The 22,436-nt window shown below is 40.5% G+C and overlaps 1 protein-coding gene and 1 pseudogene across 1 annotated transcript in view; both read right to left on the reverse strand.

Annotated features, from left to right (window-relative positions):
* LOC102243312 (nmrA-like family domain-containing protein 1) overlaps nt 1-19,242 on the reverse strand; it is a 23,427-nt gene extending 4,185 nt beyond the window's left edge. The window contains exons 1-4 of the mRNA XM_005858450.2: nt 19,109-19,242; nt 9,420-9,658; nt 7,350-7,599; nt 2,522-2,712 (exon numbers count right to left, since the gene is read on the reverse strand). Of these exons, the coding sequence (XP_005858512.1) occupies nt 2,522-2,712; nt 7,350-7,599; nt 9,420-9,658; nt 19,109-19,148 (720 nt within the window). The 5' untranslated portion in view covers nt 19,149-19,242. The remainder of the gene's footprint in view (nt 1-2,521; nt 2,713-7,349; nt 7,600-9,419; nt 9,659-19,108) is intronic.
* A 1,254-nt stretch (nt 19,243-20,496) lies between these two features.
* On the reverse strand, nt 20,497-20,936 carry LOC106724213 (annotated as a pseudogene).
* Between the last annotated feature and the right edge of the window lie 1,500 nt (nt 20,937-22,436).

Raw genomic sequence — 22,436 nt, forward strand, 5'->3', positions numbered from 1 at the left:
CACCCCCCCACCAGTGCACAAATTTTGTGCACCAGGCCTCTAGTATATAATAATTTATTAGGATTTCTTAGCCTCCTTGTAGCTCCTGTTCCTGACTCTGAATTGGGAATCTAGATAACCCCTCATGACTCAAGACTCACTGGACCAAGAGTTGCAGATGAAAACAAAAATCAACTTTCTGGGCCTACCTCTAGGAAACATTCTAGAGTGGGCATCAACAAAGTTTTTTCTAAGGGCTAGATATAAATATTTAAGGCTTTATGGGTCATGTGGGCTAAGTCACAACCACTTAATTCTATCAATGTATCATGAAAACAGCCAGAGACAATACATTAAAAAAAAATGGTGTGGCTGCGTTCTAATAAATCTTTATTTTAAAAAAAGCAGGGGGTGGGTCCTAATTGTGGACCCCTCCTGTAGAGAGAATGTGCTGGGTATGACCTTAGAAATCATCCCAACAACACTCATTTTACAGATAGTGGAATGCAACCAAGAGAGGCAAAGAGCCAAACTAGTCCACGCCTGCCAGCTTGAAAGAAGGTATGTAGCCTCCTTTCAGCTCTGAGGGTGTCTGCAAGGCACACACACTTCCTTCACAGAAGTCCTGTTGTCCTTCCTCTTATCAACACCTGCTTTGGAGAAATGGCTGGTAATGTGTGGTATCATCAGTTCCTCTCACTTTTCTGTAAAAGGTCTGTCCTATCCATGCTCTAGTCTAGGCCCGTGGTCGGCAAACTGCGGCTCGAGAGCCGCATGCGGCTTTTTGGCCGCTTGAGTGTGGCTCTTCCTAAGCCTTAGGAGTACCCTAATTAAGTTAATAACAATGTACCTACCTATATAGTTTAAGTTTAAAAAATTTGGTTCTCAAAAGAAATTTCAATCATTGTACTGTTGATATTTGGCTCTGTTGACTAATGATTTTTCCGACCACTGGTCAGTGATGGTGAACCTTTTGAGCTCGGCATGCCAGCATTTTGAAAAACCCTAACTTAACTCTGGTGCCATGTCACATATAGAAATTTTTTGATATCTCCACCAATAGTAAGACAAAGATTTATATTTTTGCTATTTATTTTATATATTTAAATGCCATTTAACAAAGAAAAATCAACCAAAAAAATGAGTTCGCGTGTCACCTCTGACACGTGTGTCATAGGTTCGCCATCACTGGGACTCTAGGCCATTCCCACCTGATTTATACCATGATCAATTATCAAGGGCTTATTAATTGCTGACCCAGTGCCAGGTGCCTGCCATTTATATATCATTTCATCCTCTATACCAGTGGTTCTCAACCTTGGCTGCACATTAGAATCACCTGGGAATCTTTTTAAAATCCTGATTTCTGGGCCTCATCCTTCGGAAATTCTATTTCTTTGTTACTAATGTTGTGGCCCCACCCCATAACAAAGAAACAGAATTTCCGGAGGATGAGGCCCAGAAATCAGGATTTTAAAAAGATTCCCAGGTGATTCTAATGTGCAGCCAAGGTTGAGAACCACTGTACTAGAGTTTAACTTAGGCTTCCTACTTTACTTGTGGTTTTTGCATATTGCTTTATAATGCACCAAAAATAAACAGCATGTGTGTTTTAAAATATATATACTTCTTTTAGCAAATGAAGAAACTGAGATTAAAGAGGTTAAGTAACTTGCCAAGGTTCCACAGATAGGTAAGGGCAGAGCCAGGATTTGCTTACTTTCTCATACTCCCTCTGGTTCATTCATGTGGATTTAGCCAGGCTAGAGTTTAGAATCCTAGAATTTAGCCAGGACAGCCCCATCATTCCCTCCATCTAGACACAGTCTTGCCCACCCTCAAGGACCACCTCAAAGCCACTTTTTCCATGAAGCCTTCTCCTACCCTTCTTTGGTCACAGAGAGTGTGGACAACACAATTAAGCATCTATAGTGTTATAGCTGCACTGATCCCTGTGACTTCGTGTGCATTAACATTTTCACTCTGATGTAAACTCCTCAAAGATAGCACCGGGTACACAAGAAGTACTTGATATATACCAATAGGTATGTATGTACCAAACACTGTGCTAAGCCCCTTAAATATATTCTCTCTAATTTCCACAAGATCACCCTGAGGTAGATGCTATTATCCCACTTCACAGATGAAGAAGCTGAGGCTCAGAAAGGTAAGTGCCTTGCCCACACCAGAGGGCTCTGGCAGACTGGAATGATCAGCAATGAGTGTTTATGAGAGAAGAGTTGGATAGTGTATATGAAAAAGTTGTACCTCAGTCTTCAGATTCTAAGTTCTTGCCACCCGAAAGTAAGTTTACTCTAACAAGCTGATTAACCTTAAGCCAAAGAAATAAAGCCATAAGGGTGGGATTCAGATGCACCAATAAAAGATAGATTTGTGGAACTGAAATCCTCTTCAATTTCTTCTGACAGCCTAAGGTGAACCCTTGCCTAAATGCATGGAGAGTCTACCAGAATGTCTAAGTCAGTGGGGTGTGACCTAAGGTGGACTCTTATGATCACATTTATATCTTCTAAGAACTCACCTTTGCATCTCGGATATCTTTCCCCAAAATCTTGGACAAAACATCAGCATATTGCTGTACTGTTAGCGCTTCTGCACTGAGGCCCATAGCCTTGCCTAAGAACTCTTCTGGAGAATCAAAAATTCTAGAGACGACGGCTCCGATATCAGCAACAGAGATGCCATCCATGGGAATGTCCCCCATAGGCAGTGCTAGTAAAAACAAAACAAAACAAAAAAACAAGAGATAAAAATAGGTAATTATATCACATCCTCAGTAAGTCTTTCCAACTTGAATTAATCAACCACTAAACAAAAGGTAAGAAAGCAATGTAACACCTAGTGGCCACTATCTATGCACAATTAGTTACAAGGTTTAGTTTGAGAACGTACCATAATGCCTAGGTATTGATTTTTTTAAAGCCACCATTTACTAAGCACCTGCTTTGTGCAAAATATAATTAGTTATATCTATAATCCAGATTTCTTTGCTGAATTCCAGGCTCTATTGCCCAACTTCCTACTCAACATCCTTACTTGATTGTTTAATAAACATGTCAATGTGCATCAAAATGAATTCCTATAGCCCCCCCAACAACTTGCTCCTCCTACAGCCTGCCCCATTTCAAGTCTATCATTCCCGTTTCTCAAGTCAAAAATCTTAGTCAGCTTGACACTTCTCTCACACCCCACATCCTTTCTTTCTTTTTTCAATCCTATTCATAGTATGTCTAGAATCTGACCACTTCTCACCAACTTCACTGCTACCACCGTGTCCAAGACACCGTGAACCATCATCTTTGACTTGGATTATTGCAAAGTTGGTCTACTTGTTTCCACTCTTGCCTTTCCATGGTCTCTTTGTCAATCTGTAAAACTAACATCAGCTCATATCATGTCTGCCCATACCCTCCAATGGCTCTCTGTCCCTCAAAAGACAAGTCAATGGTTTACAAGACCAGACCTCTGTTAACTCTGGCCTCACCTTCTACTACTCTCCCTTACTTGCTCTGTTCCAGCCACACTAGCTGGTCGCTCTTCTCAAAATGTTCTTTCCTGAATACTCACAAAGACTACCACCTAGCTCCATCAGAAGGTGCTCAGACATCACCTTCGCAAAGAGGCCCACTGATCCTCTTGTTTAAGTTTCACATGCCACCTCCTTACTGCTGGCACTCCACATATAACTTACCCTGCCCTATTTTTATACAGTACTTACCTCCTATTACTTATCTATTATGTTTATTTATCTATTATGATAAATATACTTTACTTATCTATTATGTTTATTATCTATCTCCTCCACCCAAATAAAAGCTCCATGAGGGCAGACTTTGTTTTGAACTGTTTATTACTGATTCCCCAGTAAAAGAATAGAACATAGTAATAAGCCTTCAAATATTTAATGAATGGAGGAAAGAATGAATGAGCCCAATATATTGGCTGGTTTAATCTTCAAAACAATCTTGAAACATAGGAATATCAGGTACTTCCAGAAATTACTCAGCCAGCGAGCAGCAGAAGTGGGCTCAAACCCTCATGTGTCACTCAAAAGCCCCTTCCTACAGTGTGACACAGCCTCTCATGGGTCCCCAGAATCCCAGAATCCTGAGGCTGGAGCCCAAAATGGATATGATCTAGCCTCAGAACTCAAATTTTTTAAATGAAGAAATTCTGAATGGATATGAAAACATGAACCAAATCTATGCTGTCTACAAGAGACCCACCTCAGAACAAAAGGCTCACACAGGTTGAGAGTGAAGGAATGGAAAAAAATTTTCCTTGCAAATGAAAAATGAAAAAAAGCTGGGGCAGCAATACTCATACCTGACAAAATAGACTTCAAAATGAAGGCCATCACAAGAAACAATAAAGGTCACTACATAATACTAAAGGGATCAATCCAACAAGAGGATATAACCCTGGTAAATATATATGCACCCAATATAGGAGCACCTAAATAAAATAATAATACTTCTGGAGAACTTTAAGGGAGAGATCGACAGCAGTATGTTTACGGATCCATCTCCTAGGACAAAGGAAACCAAGGATAAAATAAACAAATGGGACTACATCAACATAAAAAGCTTCTGCACAGCAAAAGAAACCATCAACAAAATGAAAAGGGAGCCCACTGTATGGGAGAACATATGTGGCAATGATACATGTGATAAAGGGTTAATATCCAAATATATAACGAACTCATACAACTTAACAAAAGGAAGACAAAACAATCCAATTTAAAAATGGGCAAAGGACCGAAATAGACATCTCTCCAAAGTGTACTTACAGATGGCCAAGATACATATGAAAAAAAAATGCTCAACGTCATTGATCATCAGAGAGAAGTAAATTAAAACGATGATGAGGTATCACCTCACACCTGTCAGAATGCTAGCATCAACAAATCAACAAATGACAAGTGCTGGCGAGGATGTGGGGAAAATGGAACCCTAGTACACTGCTGGTGGGAGTACAGACAGCCTTTATGGAAAACAATATGGAGTTTCTTCCAAAAACTAAATATGAAACTGCCATTTGGCCCAGTGATCCCATTTCTAGGAATATATACTAAGAAACTGGAAACACCAATCAGAAAGAATGTATGCATACCTATGTTCATAGCAGCACAATTTACAATAGCTAAGATCTGGAAACAGCCTAAGTACCCATCAGTAGATGAGTGTATACAAAAGCTGTGGTACATTTACACCATGGAATACTATGCAGCAGTAAAAAAAAAAATAAGGATCTCTTACCCTTTGAGACAGCATAGAGGAATCCTAGAGAGTATTATTTTAAGCGAAATAAGCCAGTCAGAGAAAAACAAGTATTACATGATCTCACTCATATGTGAAATCCAATGAACAAAATAAACTGATGAACAAAATAGATCCAGAGACATAGACGCATGGAACAGACTGGAATTTCAGAGAAAAGGCAGGGATGGAGGAGGGTGGGTGGGAAGAGATCAACCAAAGAACTTGTATGCATATATGCATAACACTTGGACACAGACAACAGGGTGGTTGGAGGCCTGGGGCAGAGGGAGAGGGTGGGCTAAAAGAGGTCAATGGGAGAAAAAGGGGGACATATGTAATACTTTCAATAATAAATATTTTTTTTAATGAAGAAACTAAGTCTATTGACTTGCCTGCTGCCTCGCAGCTAGGAAACAACAGGCTAGGACAAGAATCAAGGTCTCTGAATTTCAATCCAGTGTAAAAGTGACTTCAGGCTTAGCAGCCAGGGATTAAATATCACATTTAACCTTTTGTAGCAAAATTAGCTTCCTGTCACAATTTCTTGGTGGGCACGTTGCCTGCTCAGATTAAATTCTAATTGTGTTTTCTATTTGTAAAGCAGTTTAAGCTTCTTGAGGCACTCTTTGCTAAGTCTCATCTGACTTTGAGGCTTGTTTTGTTTGAGAGTTGAAGGTCTTGAGATGAGATTCAAAGCAGCTATGGGACAGTGGTAAAGACTATGGCTCTGGAGTAAGACTGCCAGGGTCCATGTCCTGGTCTGCCTTACTAGTGATCTTTGGAAAGTTACTTAATCTATATTACTTGAGTTTCCTCATCTGTGAAGTGAAGGTAAATAGTGCAGTGCCAGGCCCCTACTAAGTGGTTGGTAAATATTAGCTATTCCTATAGTGGGGAACGATACCTGAGTCTCAGGAATACCAAACACGGGGTTATATAGACTTTGGAGGCCCAGATGGGACTGGGTACCAGAAGAAGTTTAAGGCATCACCTCTTCATACAGGCCAATCTAACCAAGAGATTACAATGCCCTAGTTCAGGACCTGGGAAATGTCAGTGAGCTGGCTTCTGTAACCTGGTAAAGGCACAGGAAGAAAGGCGGTTACTTGTTGAGCTATTACCCAAGTCATCTGTTGTATTGTAAGTGCTCCAGGTTGACTTTGTCACTAGTTATGCCTCTGATAAATCTTAATTATGTGCCAAGGAAAAAAGACTGAATTGCTGCCATTGATACTCCCATAGTTCCTCCACTCCACAGAGCCACCTTGGACTGTGGACAAAGAAAATGTCTCCAAAGGGCAGAGAAAGTCTAGCCAGTGGACTGGAAGCATTGGAATTATTAGGAATCCTTGTTAAAACTATAGCACTCCTGACCTCAGCCCAGACTTTCAGAAACAGACTCTTTCTCTGGAGAGTCAGGGCCCTTCTAGGAATTCTGACCATGGGACTCAGGTCAAGAGGAGCATGTTTCCCTGTTGCTACCGTAGGTCACATGGATGAACTAGAAGGAACCTTAGAAGTCACCTTGCTCTATCCACTTTGACTCAGCGGATAGAGCATCGACCCTCGGACTGAAGGGTCCTGTGTTTGATTCAGGTCAAGGGCACATACCTCTGTTGCAGGCGTGGTCCCCAGCCCTGGTCAGGGTGCATGCAGGAGGCAACCAATCGATATGTCTCTCTCACATTGATGTTTCTCTCTGTGTGTCTCTCCTTCTCCTTTCCCCACTCTATAAAAATCAATGTAAAAATATCCTGGAGTGAAGATTAACAAAAAAAAAGTCATCTTGTCCAATTTTTACATTAGACTTGAGGAAACTAAGGCTTGAGGTCGCATAGCTAACCATTTGTATAAAGAGCATCCGATTGTTCAGACTGCAAGTGAAATCCTTTGTGTTTCCAGTCCAAGAACCAGTCCTCTGTGAAATTTAAAACAATATTGTATCCCTCTCAACACTTCACCCACAAGTAAGCACATAGTAGGCACTCAAATGATATATGTCCACTGAAAAGAGGGAGGAAGGGGACAAAGGAGGAAGAAGGGGAGACAGCAAGTGTCTGGTCAACTTTCACTACAAATTCCACTTACCCACGGTGTAGTAATCTCCATCAGAGGCTTTCTTGGGCTTCCATAAAGTGAGAAAGTTTTCAAAGTAAGCTGCCAAGTGGATGCTGGTCATGGGAACACCAATGGACCAGAAATACTCCTCCACCTCTCCCTTCCTATCAAAGTGCTCAACTACCAACTTCCCTCCGGTCAGACGCTTGACGTTCTCCAGGCCGCTGAACACCACATGCTTCACACCCAGGCGCTTGGTGACATCTGCCACCAGCTTTCCCTAAGGAACAAAGTAAATTCTTTATATAGATCGCTGTATTTGCTTATGGACAGGAAGGCGGGTGGTGCTTTCCCTTCCCCCCTTCTTTTTCTTATTGTCCTCCATAGAGAGGGAGCTCTTCAGCATCAAAATATATTCAAGTTACCATCTGAGAGGCCACAAGTATTGGTGGGCAGAGGCTCCACCATGACACAATACTGAACCTCATCAGAAGCTAAGAGTCAGCCTGGTCGGAACAGGCAGAAACATCTGGTCCCTTCCTCTAGGGCCTAGGCTATCAGTATCTTTAGATCAACTGTCACATTTATTTATATATGAGCTTCAAGGATACTTGAGAAAATAATATTCATACAGTGTAATAATGTTTTCTAGTAATTAATTATATCTGCACACCAATTGGATATTGAGGGCATAATAAAGACACACACACACACAAACACACACACACACACACACACACACACACACACACACATTCTCTTTTTTGTACTTCAGTTCCAAATTTTCTAAAACACCTTCATCTCTCTCTTCTCTCTTTCTCTCTCTCTCCTCTTTCTCTCGCTCTCTTTTTTCTTTCTTTCCACTGTTTCCTTCTCTTTTTTCTTTACAAAACTCCATGTAGCAAGTAGAGAAGACATAATTAATCTGGTTTAGTAGAGGCAGAAAGTGAGCAGAGAAGTGACTTTGTACTCCTGGGTTTCATAGTAACTGAATATCAGAATTAGAACCCAGATTTCTTAATATGGGCTCTTCCAAAGTTTATCACTAAAAGATAAGCTGTAAATGGTATAATTAATTTCACAGACATTCCTGAAATGGCTCAATCCTGCTCTTAATTTTTTGAATTATGCCATTTCTGCAAGAGACTGATCCCATCAATTACACTTTAAAAATGTAATCTTCAAATTTTTCCAATTTATACACATATATGACTTCAAATAGTACTGTCAAGGGGTTGGGGGTTGGGGGGTAAGAGAGACAGGGAATTGAGCTTATAATGGCAAAGATGTTCCCTGAGTCCTCATGTGATAACTGCTCTCAAGAAGTAACCACTTTCATCTCTTTTAGCTGTTTCTTTATTTCTGAATAACAGGTTTGCACTACTAATGCTTGATTTTTTCAGTTTAAGATATCATCTACTAAATTCTTACTCTGAAAGATGAGTCCTCATCTTTAATGTGCTCTCTCTCTCTCTCTCTCTCTCTCTCTCTCTCTCTCTCTCTTTCTCTCTCACAGACACACACAGCCCAACACCACCATTACACATATATGCAATTCCCTTTTTTTCATATTCCCAATATCATAATGTTGGGCTAGATCAAAAAAGTAGTGCCTACCACATTGCTGAAGTTGAACCAAGTAATATTGTATGGTTACATTTATTTTTTTTCTATAAACTTTTATTTTCCCTGTGTTCATCACTGTGGGTTTATTTGCTTGCTTTAGTTTTTTCTATGTACCCATTATTAAGTTCTCCCCAAATTCTCTGCCAGAAGTAAAAATATACTCATTACATTTTGTTCTTTCCTTTTCACTTTGGAGTTACCTTAATTTGTGGGGTACCCTTCACATGCCATCTACAGACCAATGACCGGCTCCACTGCACAGTCATCCTCAGATCTCCAGTCTTGAGATGTGGACATGTGTGACAGAACACTGACTTCACAATCAAAGAAATACTTCAAGGACATATATTTCATAAATACCAGAGAGATTTTGTGGAGTGAGGCAATTTTTGCTCAGACTTAAGGCCCACCCCCTTCAAGGGAGGGCAGAGCAGCCAGGAAGGGTAAGAGGAAAGGGCTCAAAGGTGTTCCCACCTGAGACACTTCTTCCTCTTTGCTGTGATGTTCCCAGTAGTTGGTCACTAGAAAGACCCCATAGGCATCTTGTAATGCGGCCTCCACCGATGCTTTATCATTCAGGTCCCCTTTTACCACCTCAGCACCAAGTTCCTGGAGCACCAGTGCTTTTGGTTGAGTCACATTCCTGGTCACTGCTCTTACAGCAAACTTTTTGCTCTCCAAAAGGGCCCTGGCCACAGAGCCACCCTGAGATCCTGCAGCATTGGGGAAGAAGAAACAGAGGAAGGTTCAGGAGAAATGTTCACTAAAAAATAACTGCTCAGGTAGTACCACTATTCAGAGTACAGCTGTTATAATAACTGCTTCAGGAGGCATTCCTATTTTTGCAACAGTGGTTCAAACTAGGTTTCTCACAGCTGCATCAGAGGCACCTTTGAAAAGTCCATGGGGCAGAGAAAGAATGGGAGAGGCCTGAGGTAACCATTGCTGGGGCTCCAGGGCTGGCCAGCAGAGCCTGAGTGACAGATGAATGGATTACTCTGACACACATTTGCTGTGAAAGAGAGGCTAAGGGATGGCCCGGCATTAGCAACCAGGCAGCCTCAATTGCCTGCCTCATTAGGCTTTTATTGGCATTTTTATCTTTAGATACAATCAGTAGGGTAAGTAATCTTGGGAGGACACATGTGTTTGCATTGTCCTCAAGGCAAGGGCACCCAAAGATTAGGCATAAGGATTCCAGTAAACACCAGGGGTCTGCACATTCACAGACTTGTTTGGAAAGGTCAAGGAATAATTAGGGGCACCACCTTCAACACTCCCCTAAGTCTCCCCTAAGTTGGAATTCTGATAAACAGGCAGGCGGCCTTCCACACACTTCCGTTTTCTTAGAATGTCCTCCTTACAAACTTTCCAACCAAGTCTCGTGTGCTCCCCAACAATAATGAGGCCAAGTGAGCAGGGTGCCAGACCCTGTAGCCCAGATTCAACTGGGAAAATCTATTTTTATCTGATTATAGTTTTTATTTTGAGGTTCTTCACAAAATTTTCTTTTCAAAAGAGCTTCCTATTTTATTTTTAAGTTGAAAACTTGCATAAGTTTCTTTTTTATGGCATTCAAAGTCATTGATGATATGATCATTACTTTCATTACTTGCCTCATTTATCTACTCTACAAATATTTACTGAATACTCTATCATATATGCCAGGTACTGTGCTGGGTTACTAACATTTGGGATCCGCTATCAAACTGGTTGTATATTTGTCCTGAATATGTTTTTCACACCTTCAGATCTACCTTCACCTTCCGCATCCTGCTTAGTGTCCTGGGAGGTTGACCTGTATTGGACTCCATCAATGGGCTCTCTTCATGATCTCAGGTTTGGTCTGGCCAACAAGAGGCATCATCAGCAGGAAATCCAAGAACAGGAAGAAAGGTGGCTATCTCCATGTTGCTACTCTCCCTGGGTTTTGGTCATCTCTCCTGCCCTCTGCTCCTTCCTCCTATTGCTTACTTGTTCATTATTGGTCTCTTCCCTTTCAACCTTTATTTTTTCCTTGGCTTCTCTGAAAGGCTATGGCACTTGTTTTGTGTGAAACCCCAACTGATGCACCACTGATAACCCTATAGGGTCTGCTGTCAATGAGCTCTGCTTTTGCACAAAGAGCTTCAGTTGAAGTTACTAGTAAATATGAACACACAGCCAAAGGTCACCATACGTTTGAAGAAAGCCTCCAACGAAACCAAAATAAACAAATTGATAAAGATAAGCAGAAACGATGCGGTGTACAGAAGAAAAAATTAAAGCATTAATGTCTTCAGAGATTGGAGAAGATTTTGCATTCAGAACACTACATCTGCATACTGCGCCAATAAAAAGGGAGAGGGAGGCAGGAGAGAAAGCATTCAGAAGAGAAGATGAAGCTCTCAGAAATTTAAAATATTATAGCAGAAATAAGTTTTCAATCGAAAAAGTTAGAGAAATCTCTCAAAATTAAAAAGAAATGGAAAACAGGAAGGAGAAAATAGAGGATAAAGCCAGGGGAGTTCCAGAATGACAGAATAGACAAAATGGACATATTGAATTATCAAAGAATATAATTTCCCAGAGTTCAAGGCAGTGGTTCTCAACCTTCCTAATGCCATGTCCCTTTAATACAGTTCCTCATGTTGTGGTGACCCCCAATTTCATTGTTACAAACTGAACATAATTAAAGCATAGTGATTAATCACAAAAACAATATGTAATTATATATGTGTTTTCCGATGGTCTTAGGTGACCCCTGTGAAAGGGTCGTTCTACTCCCAAAGGGGTCGCGACCCACAGGTTGAGAACTGCTGGTTCAAGGATATTGAATGAGCTTCCAGATTAAGGGGCCACTGAGTGCCCAGCACAATGAATAAATTAAGTCTTACATTATTTACATAATTGTGAAATTTCTGAACACTGGGGATAAAAATATTTTGCAAACTTTGGCAGAAGGGTATAAAAATAGCACCAGATTTCCTTATAACATTGGAAGCAATGGAGTAATGTCATATAGAAGGGAAATTAACTTCTTTCCAGAATTTTACACCTAACCAAATGATCAGTTGATTCTAAACATTCTACATAAAGATATTTCCAGACACTCAAGGTCTCAAAAATATAACGCTTATATACACATTTTCTGTAAGCCACTGGAGGGTGTGCTTCCGCAAAAAGACAAAGTAAAGCAAGCAAGAAGAAACCAGGAAATAGAAACCAAACCCAGGAAAAAGGCAAAGAGAATTATTAGAATAATGGGGAAGGAAATCCTAGGGAGCCTGAAAGAAAAAAAAAAAAAGGTAGCATTCCAGGAGGGAGGTCTCCATGGAGAGGCAAAAAAACAGAACTAAGAGATTAATTGATGTGTTTCCTCATTTTGAGATAAATCATGCAGCTTTACTGGAGAAATTAGAGAAAAAGATGAGTGATAGGTAGAAAGAAAACTAAACAAATAAAAAAAATTAAGACAATTACTAATTTCAGGGAAAATAAGAAATTATGTGAGAAAAGAAAGTGCAGAGTACACGGCTCAAGTATGAACAATAATGACATAGTCACTATAAGAGTCCATATTAGTCCATCATCCATATACAAATTGTTTTAAACTATACGGGGGAGATGAGCAAAAAGGAAGTGTGTATTTGGGACTGATGATATAGGAAAGCTAAAGACAATAAATATTATCTAACATTGAAAAATCAAGAAATAGCTTATTATCAGATTATTTAGAAATATGAAGACAAATACCAATAGAAACAGAAGAGTTAAATGTGGAGAGGGGTAGAGCAGGGTCTGCTGGATTTCTTTATAAGGCTCGTAGGACTATTAGATTTTTAAAACTATTATATACACATCTATAAAAATAGAAATTCAATAAAAAATATTTGTTAGCTATGTTAGTTTGCTAAGCCTACCGTAAAAAAATTCCACAGATTGTGGCTTAAACAACTGAAATATATTTTCTCATAGTTCTGAGGCTAGAAGCCCAAGATCAAGGTGTTGCTATATTGGTTTCTCCTGAGATCTCTCCCTTTGGTTTGCAGATGAAGAGCCTTCTCACTGTGTCCTCATATGGCCTTTCCTTTGTGCACTCTAGCCCCTCCTGCTTCTCTGTGTGTCAAAATTTCCTCTTCTTAAAAGGACATCAGTCCAGATTGGGGATCACTTTCATGGCCTCACTTTAATATAATTGCCCCAGCAAAGGCCCTATCTGCAAATACATTCATATTCAGAGATACTAGAAACTAGGGCTTCAACATATGAATTATTTTGGAGGGAAAAACAATTCAGCCCATATCACTGCCTATTGTAATTATTTCCTAAAAATCCTCCTACTAAACTGGGTTCTCCTTGTTTTCCAACCATGTGCTGAGACTATTCTCTGGCAAATTGCAAGTTTTCAACATCTATATGTTGAATGAGTGAATGAATGAATGAATGAAGTGAAAAGACTGAAACCTCTGTGTTCTCAACTCTTAACTTTGAAGTAGACAGTCCTGCCTAAACCTGTATAAACAAGTAAGAGGAGCTGGACCAAAACCAGGACTGGCTCTCTTACCACTCCCACTTTTTATGTTTTACTAAGAACCAAACCAAGAAAAGAATTTATCCATCTTGGCCCTGTTCCTTTAAATTAGCAAGACATAACCATAAACTTATCAGCCCGATAAAGCTGCTCCCAGAGCATCCATTCTTGACATACTCGGTTGTCCCAGATCCTCCCCGTTTATTCTGGATCATTCCCTCTTGGACCTAGTTATCTTCAAGGTAATTCCATATTGAGGACAGTGTCTACATAAGAAACATCCAAATCTGTAGAGAAGTTTTGTAAGAGTTTACTTGAGTGCTTGCTTTGGCAGCACATATACTAAAATTATTTGAGCCAACTGATGACATATGCCAGGGAGCAAAATCTCAAATGCTCTGCAAAATAACAGGTTTTGCAGTTTCTTTTATGCATTTGAAATTAAGGAGGGAAAGAAAGGAAGATCACATGAAGGTAGCAGAAAGCAAGGTGGGGATTAAATTACAGGGTAGTTAATAAGATTATGTGCTCTCTTGAGGGTGGTTATTTCAAAGGTGTGTTAACCTTTGAAGGTCCATGCTCCGAAGCAATGGACAGGACTAGTTTAAGGCCAAGATAAGCCATTCTCTAAAGAAGTTATATGCCTGTGCCATGACTACCCACCATGACCTGCCCAGTTAGGAATTTATGGTCAGATCACCCTGTGAGGTTACTGTCCATAGAACCCCTTTTTACGTCCACAGTAGCATTTGAATGGCAAGCACTGTTCAGAGTTTGATGTGCAAACACATGCAAGGTAAGGGTTAAGACATGTCCCTGTCAGATTTAACTAGTCCCAGCCTGTGTTGCTCAGTGGTTGGGCTTCGACATATGAACCAGGAGGTCACAGTTGATTCTTCCCTGTCACATATGCCCCAGTTGCCGGCTCAATCCTCGGAGTGGAGCATGCAGGAGGCAGACAATTGATGATTCTCTCTCATCATTGATGTTTCTATCTCTCCCTCTCTCTTCTCTGAAATCAATAAAAATATATACATTATTTTCTTATTTTAACTAGGTATCTTATATTTGTATCTGCTAAATAAGGCAACCCTACCTCAAACACCCAAACCAAGCATGCCAAACTCAAAGGCTAACACGGGCCAAATAAACAAGGTTTATGTTTATGTGGGCCGCAAAAAACAAAAGCTTCAATTTTCATAGAAATGTTAATTTTGATAGAGACATGCTGAATACAAAGGGCTGAAATAAATGAGTAATCGTTAACATAAAATAATAGAACATTTTAATAAAAATTAATACATTTTCTTGAATATTAACTTCCCAGACACTGAATAACTGCACAAATTAATAAGCATAATGCAAATAAACCTATTTTTCTTGTCTCCGAAAGCGAAATATTTCTTGCGTACACCAACAAGTCAATATAAGACTAATGACGTGGCAATTGGCTGCTAAAATATTTGCTGCTAGTACTGAAGCATCCATCTTATATAAAAACTGCTGTTTGAAATTTTAACCCTGCTATTCTGGCTTCTGTCTTAAATAATAAGGAAAATAAGACTACTCCCATTCCAGAGAGGCCTTAAACTATGGCCCAGACTGAGTTGTCAGTGCTGACACCAGGCTAGACCTTGAGATATGGTCTCATGGCCCCTTCCCAACATGCAGGCCTTCTTTCTCAGAAGGCCCGGAAGTCTCATTCCAAATTTGGGAGACAAAAGGACTGAAAAAAGTATAAATAAAGAGAGTTTCCTCCATGTTGGGGGGCCCAGAATTTGAAAGACACATTTTTCTCTGGGCCTGCACAGAATTTAATAATAAAATGTAACTCCCTTTCTCTAAGCGTGGCTTGGTTTTTCTCCAGTCTTCTGCAACAGGACTAGTGGAGAGAGATGGTGTGCCTGCATGTAAGGCGTGTAAGAGAAATGAATGCAACACAAATGATTATAGTAATTAGTCATTAGCAAACATTGTAGTTAATTACTAATAATTATATATAACAGGATATTGTAAAAATTAAGTTACAAAATGTACATTAAAATGTTTCTTACATACGGTTACATTGGCTGGGCTGCAAAAATATTCATTGTGGGCCGTATGTAGCCCATGGGCCTCGAGTTTGACATGCTTGACCCAAACACACCCAGAATTCCATGGTAACTGAACTACGGACAATCCCTGGGCAATAAAGTGATCAGCCCACCCTCTTGACTACGTAGGAAGCAACTTTCTTCAACTCTGACACATCTAATCTGATTCCTTTAAGAGCCACTCCCAAGGTTTGTATTCAACAGCCTAAGCTGGATGCCTAGGCGGCAACTCAAGTTTGAGACAAAAACAAAGCTCCCAGCATTTTTTGATCTGCTCCCACCTCAATCCTCCCCATTTTGGTGAATCACAACTTGATCTTCCAGCTGCTCAAGCCAGAACACTCTGGTCATTGTTTGTTCTCTTCTCACCTCTGAAAGCTGGTCTATCAGTGAACCCTGTCAACTCTCTTTTTTCCAATCACCATTTATCCCCCTAAACCAGTGGTCGGCAAACTCATTAGGCAACAGAGCCAAATATCAACAGTACAACGATTGAAATTTCTTTTGAGAGCCAAATTTTTTAAACAAACTATATAGGTAGGTACATTGTTATTAACTTAATTAGGGTACTCCAAAGCTGGCCTTTGCTAAAAACGTCCTCAATCTGAGGTGTCGATCTCAGCGAATGTACCCCCACTTCTTCTAATACCACTTCTTCAAAATAGACTCGCCCAGGCTGAAAACCAACTTCTGCGCATGGGCCACGAAATTTCAATAGCACTGTACGTGCATGCCCACACGTGGTATTTTGTGGAAGAGCGACACTCAAGGGGCCAAAGAGCCGCATGTGGCTCGTGAGCTACGGTTTGCCGACCACTGCCCTATACCATCCTCTATCCCTTTTTCCCCCTCTGCTCCTCCACTGCCCTATACCATCCTCTGCCCCCTTCCCCCATCCACGAACACCACACTGTCCCTGTCAACTCTCTTTAAAACATATCTGGAATCTGACCACTCCCTACCACCTCTTTGCTACCATCCCCATCTAAGCCACAGTCATCTTGGCTGGACTATGGCAGCAGCCTTCTAAAGGTCTTCCTGCTTCAGCCCTTGCCACTACACGCTCTTTGAAAAACTGAACCTAAAATGATCCTTACAATGTAGAAGTCATATCTAGTCACTCTGCTCAAACTCCTCTAATGGCTTCTTACTTCTTTCAGGAAAATAACAATATTCTCACCTTCACCCGAATGCCTTATACAATCATCTCCATGTCCCATTTACCTTTTGGTTTTTTTACTAGTACTTAATTGAATTTATTGGAGTGACATCGGTTCACAAAACCATACAGGTTTTGCTACCGGAGATAGGAGGAGACCTCAGTGTCAGGCATATTCTCTGCCTTTCTCCTGTGCTCAGTACTTTTCCATTTGGCCCTGCTTGGGGCTCTTGCCTTCCCTGCAGTTTTCCTATAATTCTCATTCAGATTTTGTAAGATATGACTAAAGGTTTTTAGTTTCTAGTAAACTGCTTACACCCAGCCTCTAGCCTGCACCCAGTCCCACCTGTTGCCCTGACCTGCACAGGAGATATAAATAGCCTGCTCTCCCTACTAGATGTACTGGTCTCAGCCCACTGTGAGAGAATGTAATAAAATTTCTTAAATCCTCATCTCTTGGCACAGACCTAACACTCAGTTCTTGTCTTCTTGAAGGAAAGATTTCAATGAAGAGACAGGGTAGAAAAGCAAGCAAGAATTTATTGACCACAGCATAAATATACTTAGGCCGGTGAAACAAAGAAGGGCATAGAACAGCAGTTCTCAACCTGTGGGTCGAGACCCCTTTGGCGTTCGAACGACCCCTTCACAGGGGTCGCCTAAGACCATCCTGCATATCAGATATTTACATTACGATTCATAACAGTAGCAACATTACAGTTATGAAGTAGCAACAAAAATAATTTTATGGTTGGGTCACAACATGAGGAACTGTATTTAAAGGGCCAGAAGGTTGAGAACCACTGGCATAGAAGAAGCAACAGGAGAGCCTAGGCTGGGCTGCTTTGGCTCAAACTGTGGTTTAACTATCTTGGTTTTCCTGTTCCGCTTGTCCTGGAATTTTCCTAGCTTATGATTATGCTATAACAGTTTCAAGTATACAACTCAACAAAGCATCTGCACACTGCATAGTGCGCCCGTCACACAAAGCAAAGTCTCTTTCTATTTCCATTACCCCCCCCTTTGCCCACCTCCACCTATCCCAACCCCCCTTTCCCACTGTTTTCTGTGTCTATGTGTTATGTATATATGTTTTTGGACTAATCCCTTCACCTCCTTTCATCCAGTCCCCTCACCTCCCTCCCCTCTTGCAGCTGTTAGTTGTTCCATGTAACCATGCTTCTGTTTTTATTTTGTTTGTCAGTTTATTTTGTTCATTAGATTCCAAATATAAGTGAGGTTATATGATGTTTGTCTTCCTCTGACTGGTTTATTTCATTTAGTATCATAATCTCCAGGTCCATCCATGCTGTCTCAAAAGGTAAGAACTCCTTCTAAAGTCAACGTCATAACTGGCTGTTGGTTTTTGCAAATTTATTTCTCTCTTCTCCCTGCTTTAGTCCTTTCCTCTTTTCAGACAAAATTCCTTTGCTCATAGAGCTTATCTTCTCCTGTGGAAAGGCAAGCGGTAAGGGAGGAAACCAAGCAGGAAGGGCAGCCAGATAACAGTAAGGGGGAGTGGAGTTGCAATTTTAAATATGGAGGTCTGGAAAGTGCTCATGGAAAGGGCGACATCTGAGCAGAGGCTTGGGTGACATGAGGGAGAAAGCAGTGTGGGTAGCTGGAGGCTGAGGGGACGGCCAATGCAAAGGACTTATGGTGGGAGTGTACTTGAGGAACACCTGAGCAAGTAAAGGGGAGGGTAAAAGATGGGGGCCCATTAGCTGGACTTTGCATTTTACTTGGAGTGAGATAGGGGAGGGGGGAGGCAGTTGTTGCAGGGTTTTGAGCAGAGGCATGTCATGATCTGATAGTTTCAAATGGATCATCAGGAGGCTGAAATGAGAACAGATTGAATGAGTGTAGCCTGATTTGATCAACATTTTGCAAAGATGGCTCTGGCTGTAAAGAACAGATTGAAAAAAGAGATAAGATTGAAATCAGGGAGGGCAGTTAAAAAGCTGGGGCAGCTGACCCAGACAGAAAAGTCACTCAGCACATTGCCTAACCCCCACCCTCTCCATGCTTTCAGAATGGCTGGGGTATTGGTTAGGCATGGAGATATGCCCTACAGACCCACACTTGCTTCTTTCACTTGTCAGGAAGTGAAGGGAGAAAAGTCTCCAGAGGATAGCTTATGTTGAAAGGAAACATACCAAGTCAGCACATGACTGAGAAATAGAGAATATGTCAGTTGTCCTTGTCCTGCTGAGATCATTTCTGACAAATAAAATCAAATCACCAGCCCCTTTACCACATCAGAAATCCAAGCAATAGGACACTTTTCTTAATTTCCTCCAATGGCAGGAAATTCACCCACACTGGCAGGCTCTGACTTTAAAAACAAGAAGACAGGAAAGTAAGCAGTCAGCATGCACTTTAAAAGTAAGCTTTTTACCTGTTGCTCCAAACACTGCAATTACCTCCTTGCTGGTCATGTTACCGGACAAAGAAGGAGTCAGTGGAGTAGCTGAACTTTGCTTAAGCAGCAACAGCAGCTATAATAGTTCCTCTTCAAGCATGAGAGCTATAAGCCACGTCTGATCACCACACCCCTTATTGTGCTCCTCGTTTGTGTAGTTTTTGGGTTGATCCCAGTTAGCTTACTCACTCATGTGCTCAGCAAATGTGTATTGAGTGCCTTTGGTATATTAAGCATTGAACTAGAGGTCCTGCTGTTTCAGATCTTGTAAGGGAGATAAACTAGTAAATAAAAACACAATAAAGAACCCTGGCCAGGTAGCTCAGTTGGTTAGAATATCGTCCCAATACACCAAGGTTGCAGTTCAACCCCCGGTCAGAACAAATACAAGAATCAACCAATGAATGCATAAATAAGCAGAACAACAAATTGACCTCTCTCTCTTCTCTCTCTGAAAATCAATTTTTAAAAAAAGTACAGTAGGGAAAAATGGCAGAAGGGACATAGGTTATGGAGGAAAGACACAAAACCCAGACTGGAGGTGTTAGGGAAAGTTTATGAGAAATGCTACTGCAGTTGCCTGAAGACCCCATGAGTTATTAAGTGAGGGAAAGACCATCAACAGAATAGAGAACTGCACATATTGTGTGATTCTGGGTTGTAAAGAAAATATTATACACACATGCATGCATACACATATATAGACTACGAGTAGTTGATTTTATGCAATATGCTGGTAGTAGAGTCAGAGGACTAGGCATGATGTGACATTATTATTCTCACACTTTGATTACAGCATAATACTATGACATGCACATTTTTGAAGCTTACTTTAAAAAAAGACTTGCCACCTAGGCATCGGGCCTAGGCTGTTGAATACACATACTTTTGCGGCCCAGCCAATATATATAAGAAACATTTTAGTAAAAATTTTGTAACTTAATTTTTACAATATCCTGTTATACATAATTATTAATAATGAAGTACAACAGGCAACACAAGAGCCTTAACACAATAGCCTCAGCTGTTGTCTCGGAGAGACTGAAGATTCGCTGCTCCTTGCCCAGGGCAGCCCTTCAGGAGCTCCTCAGTAAAGGACTTATTAAACTAGTTTCAAAGCACAGAGCTCAAGTAATTTACACCAGAAACACCAAAAGTGGGGATGACCAGCTGTTGGAGAAGATGCATGAACAACAGGTCTGACTGGCTGTACATTTTGAAAAATAAACCTTTATTAAAGAAAAAAAGAAAAAAATAGAACATTACAGCCCTACAGCAGCCCCTACAGAAACCCCCCTCCCCTTAAGCTCCTTCCAATCACTATCCCCAAAAGTAACCACTATTCTGATGTCTATTACCATAGATTAGTTTTTCCTGCTTTTCAATCTTATAGAAATTTCTCCAACAGCTGGGGCATCCCCACCTTTGGTGTTTCTGGTGTAAATTACTTGAGCTCTGTGCTTTGAAACTAGTTTAATAAGTTCTTTACTGAGGAGCTCTTGAAGGGCTGCCCTGGTCAAGGAGCAGCAAATCTTCAGTCTCTCTGAGACAACAGCTGAGGTTATAAACTAATAGATGGGAACTTCCTTACAGAATTTGTCATATGCTTCTTTGTCAAACAAGACTAGGTTATTGAGCTTGTCCCAAATTTAGCCTTTGAACGACTTCTTCTTTTTGGCCTTCCCCCAGACTTATTCATGGGGGTGTTTGTCTTTCTTGGCCGACTTTCCAGCATCTTTCTTCTTCTTATCATCCTTGGGCAACATTGCAAGACTTGGAGAGCAAGGCTCCACTGCTACCTCACCAAGATCCTATTAGTGTTTCTGATTTCTTGGGATATATTCCTAGAAGTGGGATTACTGGGTCAAATGGGAGTTCCATTTTTACTTTTTTGAGGAAACTCCATACTGTTTTGCACAGTGGCTGCACCAATCTGCATTCCCACTAGCAGTGCATGAGGGTTCCCTTTTCTTTCATATCCTCGCAAGCTGTATAGTTAAAATCTGTAGTTTTCTCTGTTTATATTTCATTAGAAAATTTACTTTAAAAATAATCTATAGGAGAAACAAGAAGTGACTAAACAGGAAAAGCTAAAACGGACAGGTACCAACCTGTAAATATTTGCACTGGAAGGAAACCAAAAACTTCATTTTTTTCACTAGGCTAATCCCTCCCAGGACAAGTAGAAACATGGTAAGTATTCAACAATTTCTCAATGTTATTGTAATAAAACTAGAGGCCCAGTGAACAGATTCGTGCACCAGTGGGGACCTTCGGCCTGGCCTACAGCAATTGGGCCGAAACCAGCTCTCCAACATCCCCCAAGGGGTCCCAGAATTAGGTGATGTAGCAGAATACAAAATTAACACCCAGAAATCTATGGCTTTTATGTACACCGGTAATGAACTCAAAAGAAAGAGAAACAAAACAAAACAAAAAAATCCCATGTACCATTGCACCAAAAAATTAAAATACATAGGAATAAACTTAACTAAGGAGATAAAAGACCTGTACTCAGAAACTACAGGACATTGAAAAAAGAGATAGAGAAAGACATAAACAAATGGAAGAATATACCATGTTCATGGAATGATAGAATCAACATCATTAAAATGACCATACTACCTAAAGCAATCTATAGATTTAATACAATCCCCATTAAAATACCAATGGCATATTTCACAGACCTCGAACAAACTCTCCAAAAATTCATATGGAATAAAAAGGACCCTGAATAACCACAGCAATCTTGAGAAAGAAGAACAAAGTTGGAGGGATGACAATACCAGGTATCAAGTTATATTACAAAGTCACTGTTTTCAAAACTGCCTGGTACTGGCACAAGAACAGACATATAGACCAATGCAACAGAACAGAGAACCCAAAAATAGACCCAAGCCATTATGCTCAATTAATATTTGACAAAGGAGGCAAGAGCATACAATGGAGTCAAGACAGTCTCTTCAATAAATGGTGTTGGAAAAATTGGACAGATACATGCAAAAAAATGAAACTAGACCACCAACTTACCCATACACAAAAATAAACTCAAAATGGATAAAGGATTTAAACATAAGACAGGAAACCATAAAAATCTTAGTAGAATCCATAGGCATCAAAATATCAGACATAAAAAAACAAGATGGCGGCATAGGTAAACACCTGACATTGCTGCCTCTCACAATCACTTCAAAAATACAACTAAAAGATGGAACGGACATCATCCAGAACCACAGGAAGGCTGGCTGAGTGGAAATTCTACAACTAGAAGGAAAGAGAAAAGCACACTGAGACTCAGAGGAGG

The sequence above is a fragment of the Myotis brandtii genome, unplaced genomic scaffold (assembly GCF_000412655.1).
Source record: "Myotis brandtii unplaced genomic scaffold, ASM41265v1 scaffold118, whole genome shotgun sequence".
In the NCBI taxonomy this organism is placed as follows: Eukaryota; Metazoa; Chordata; class Mammalia; order Chiroptera; family Vespertilionidae; genus Myotis; species Myotis brandtii.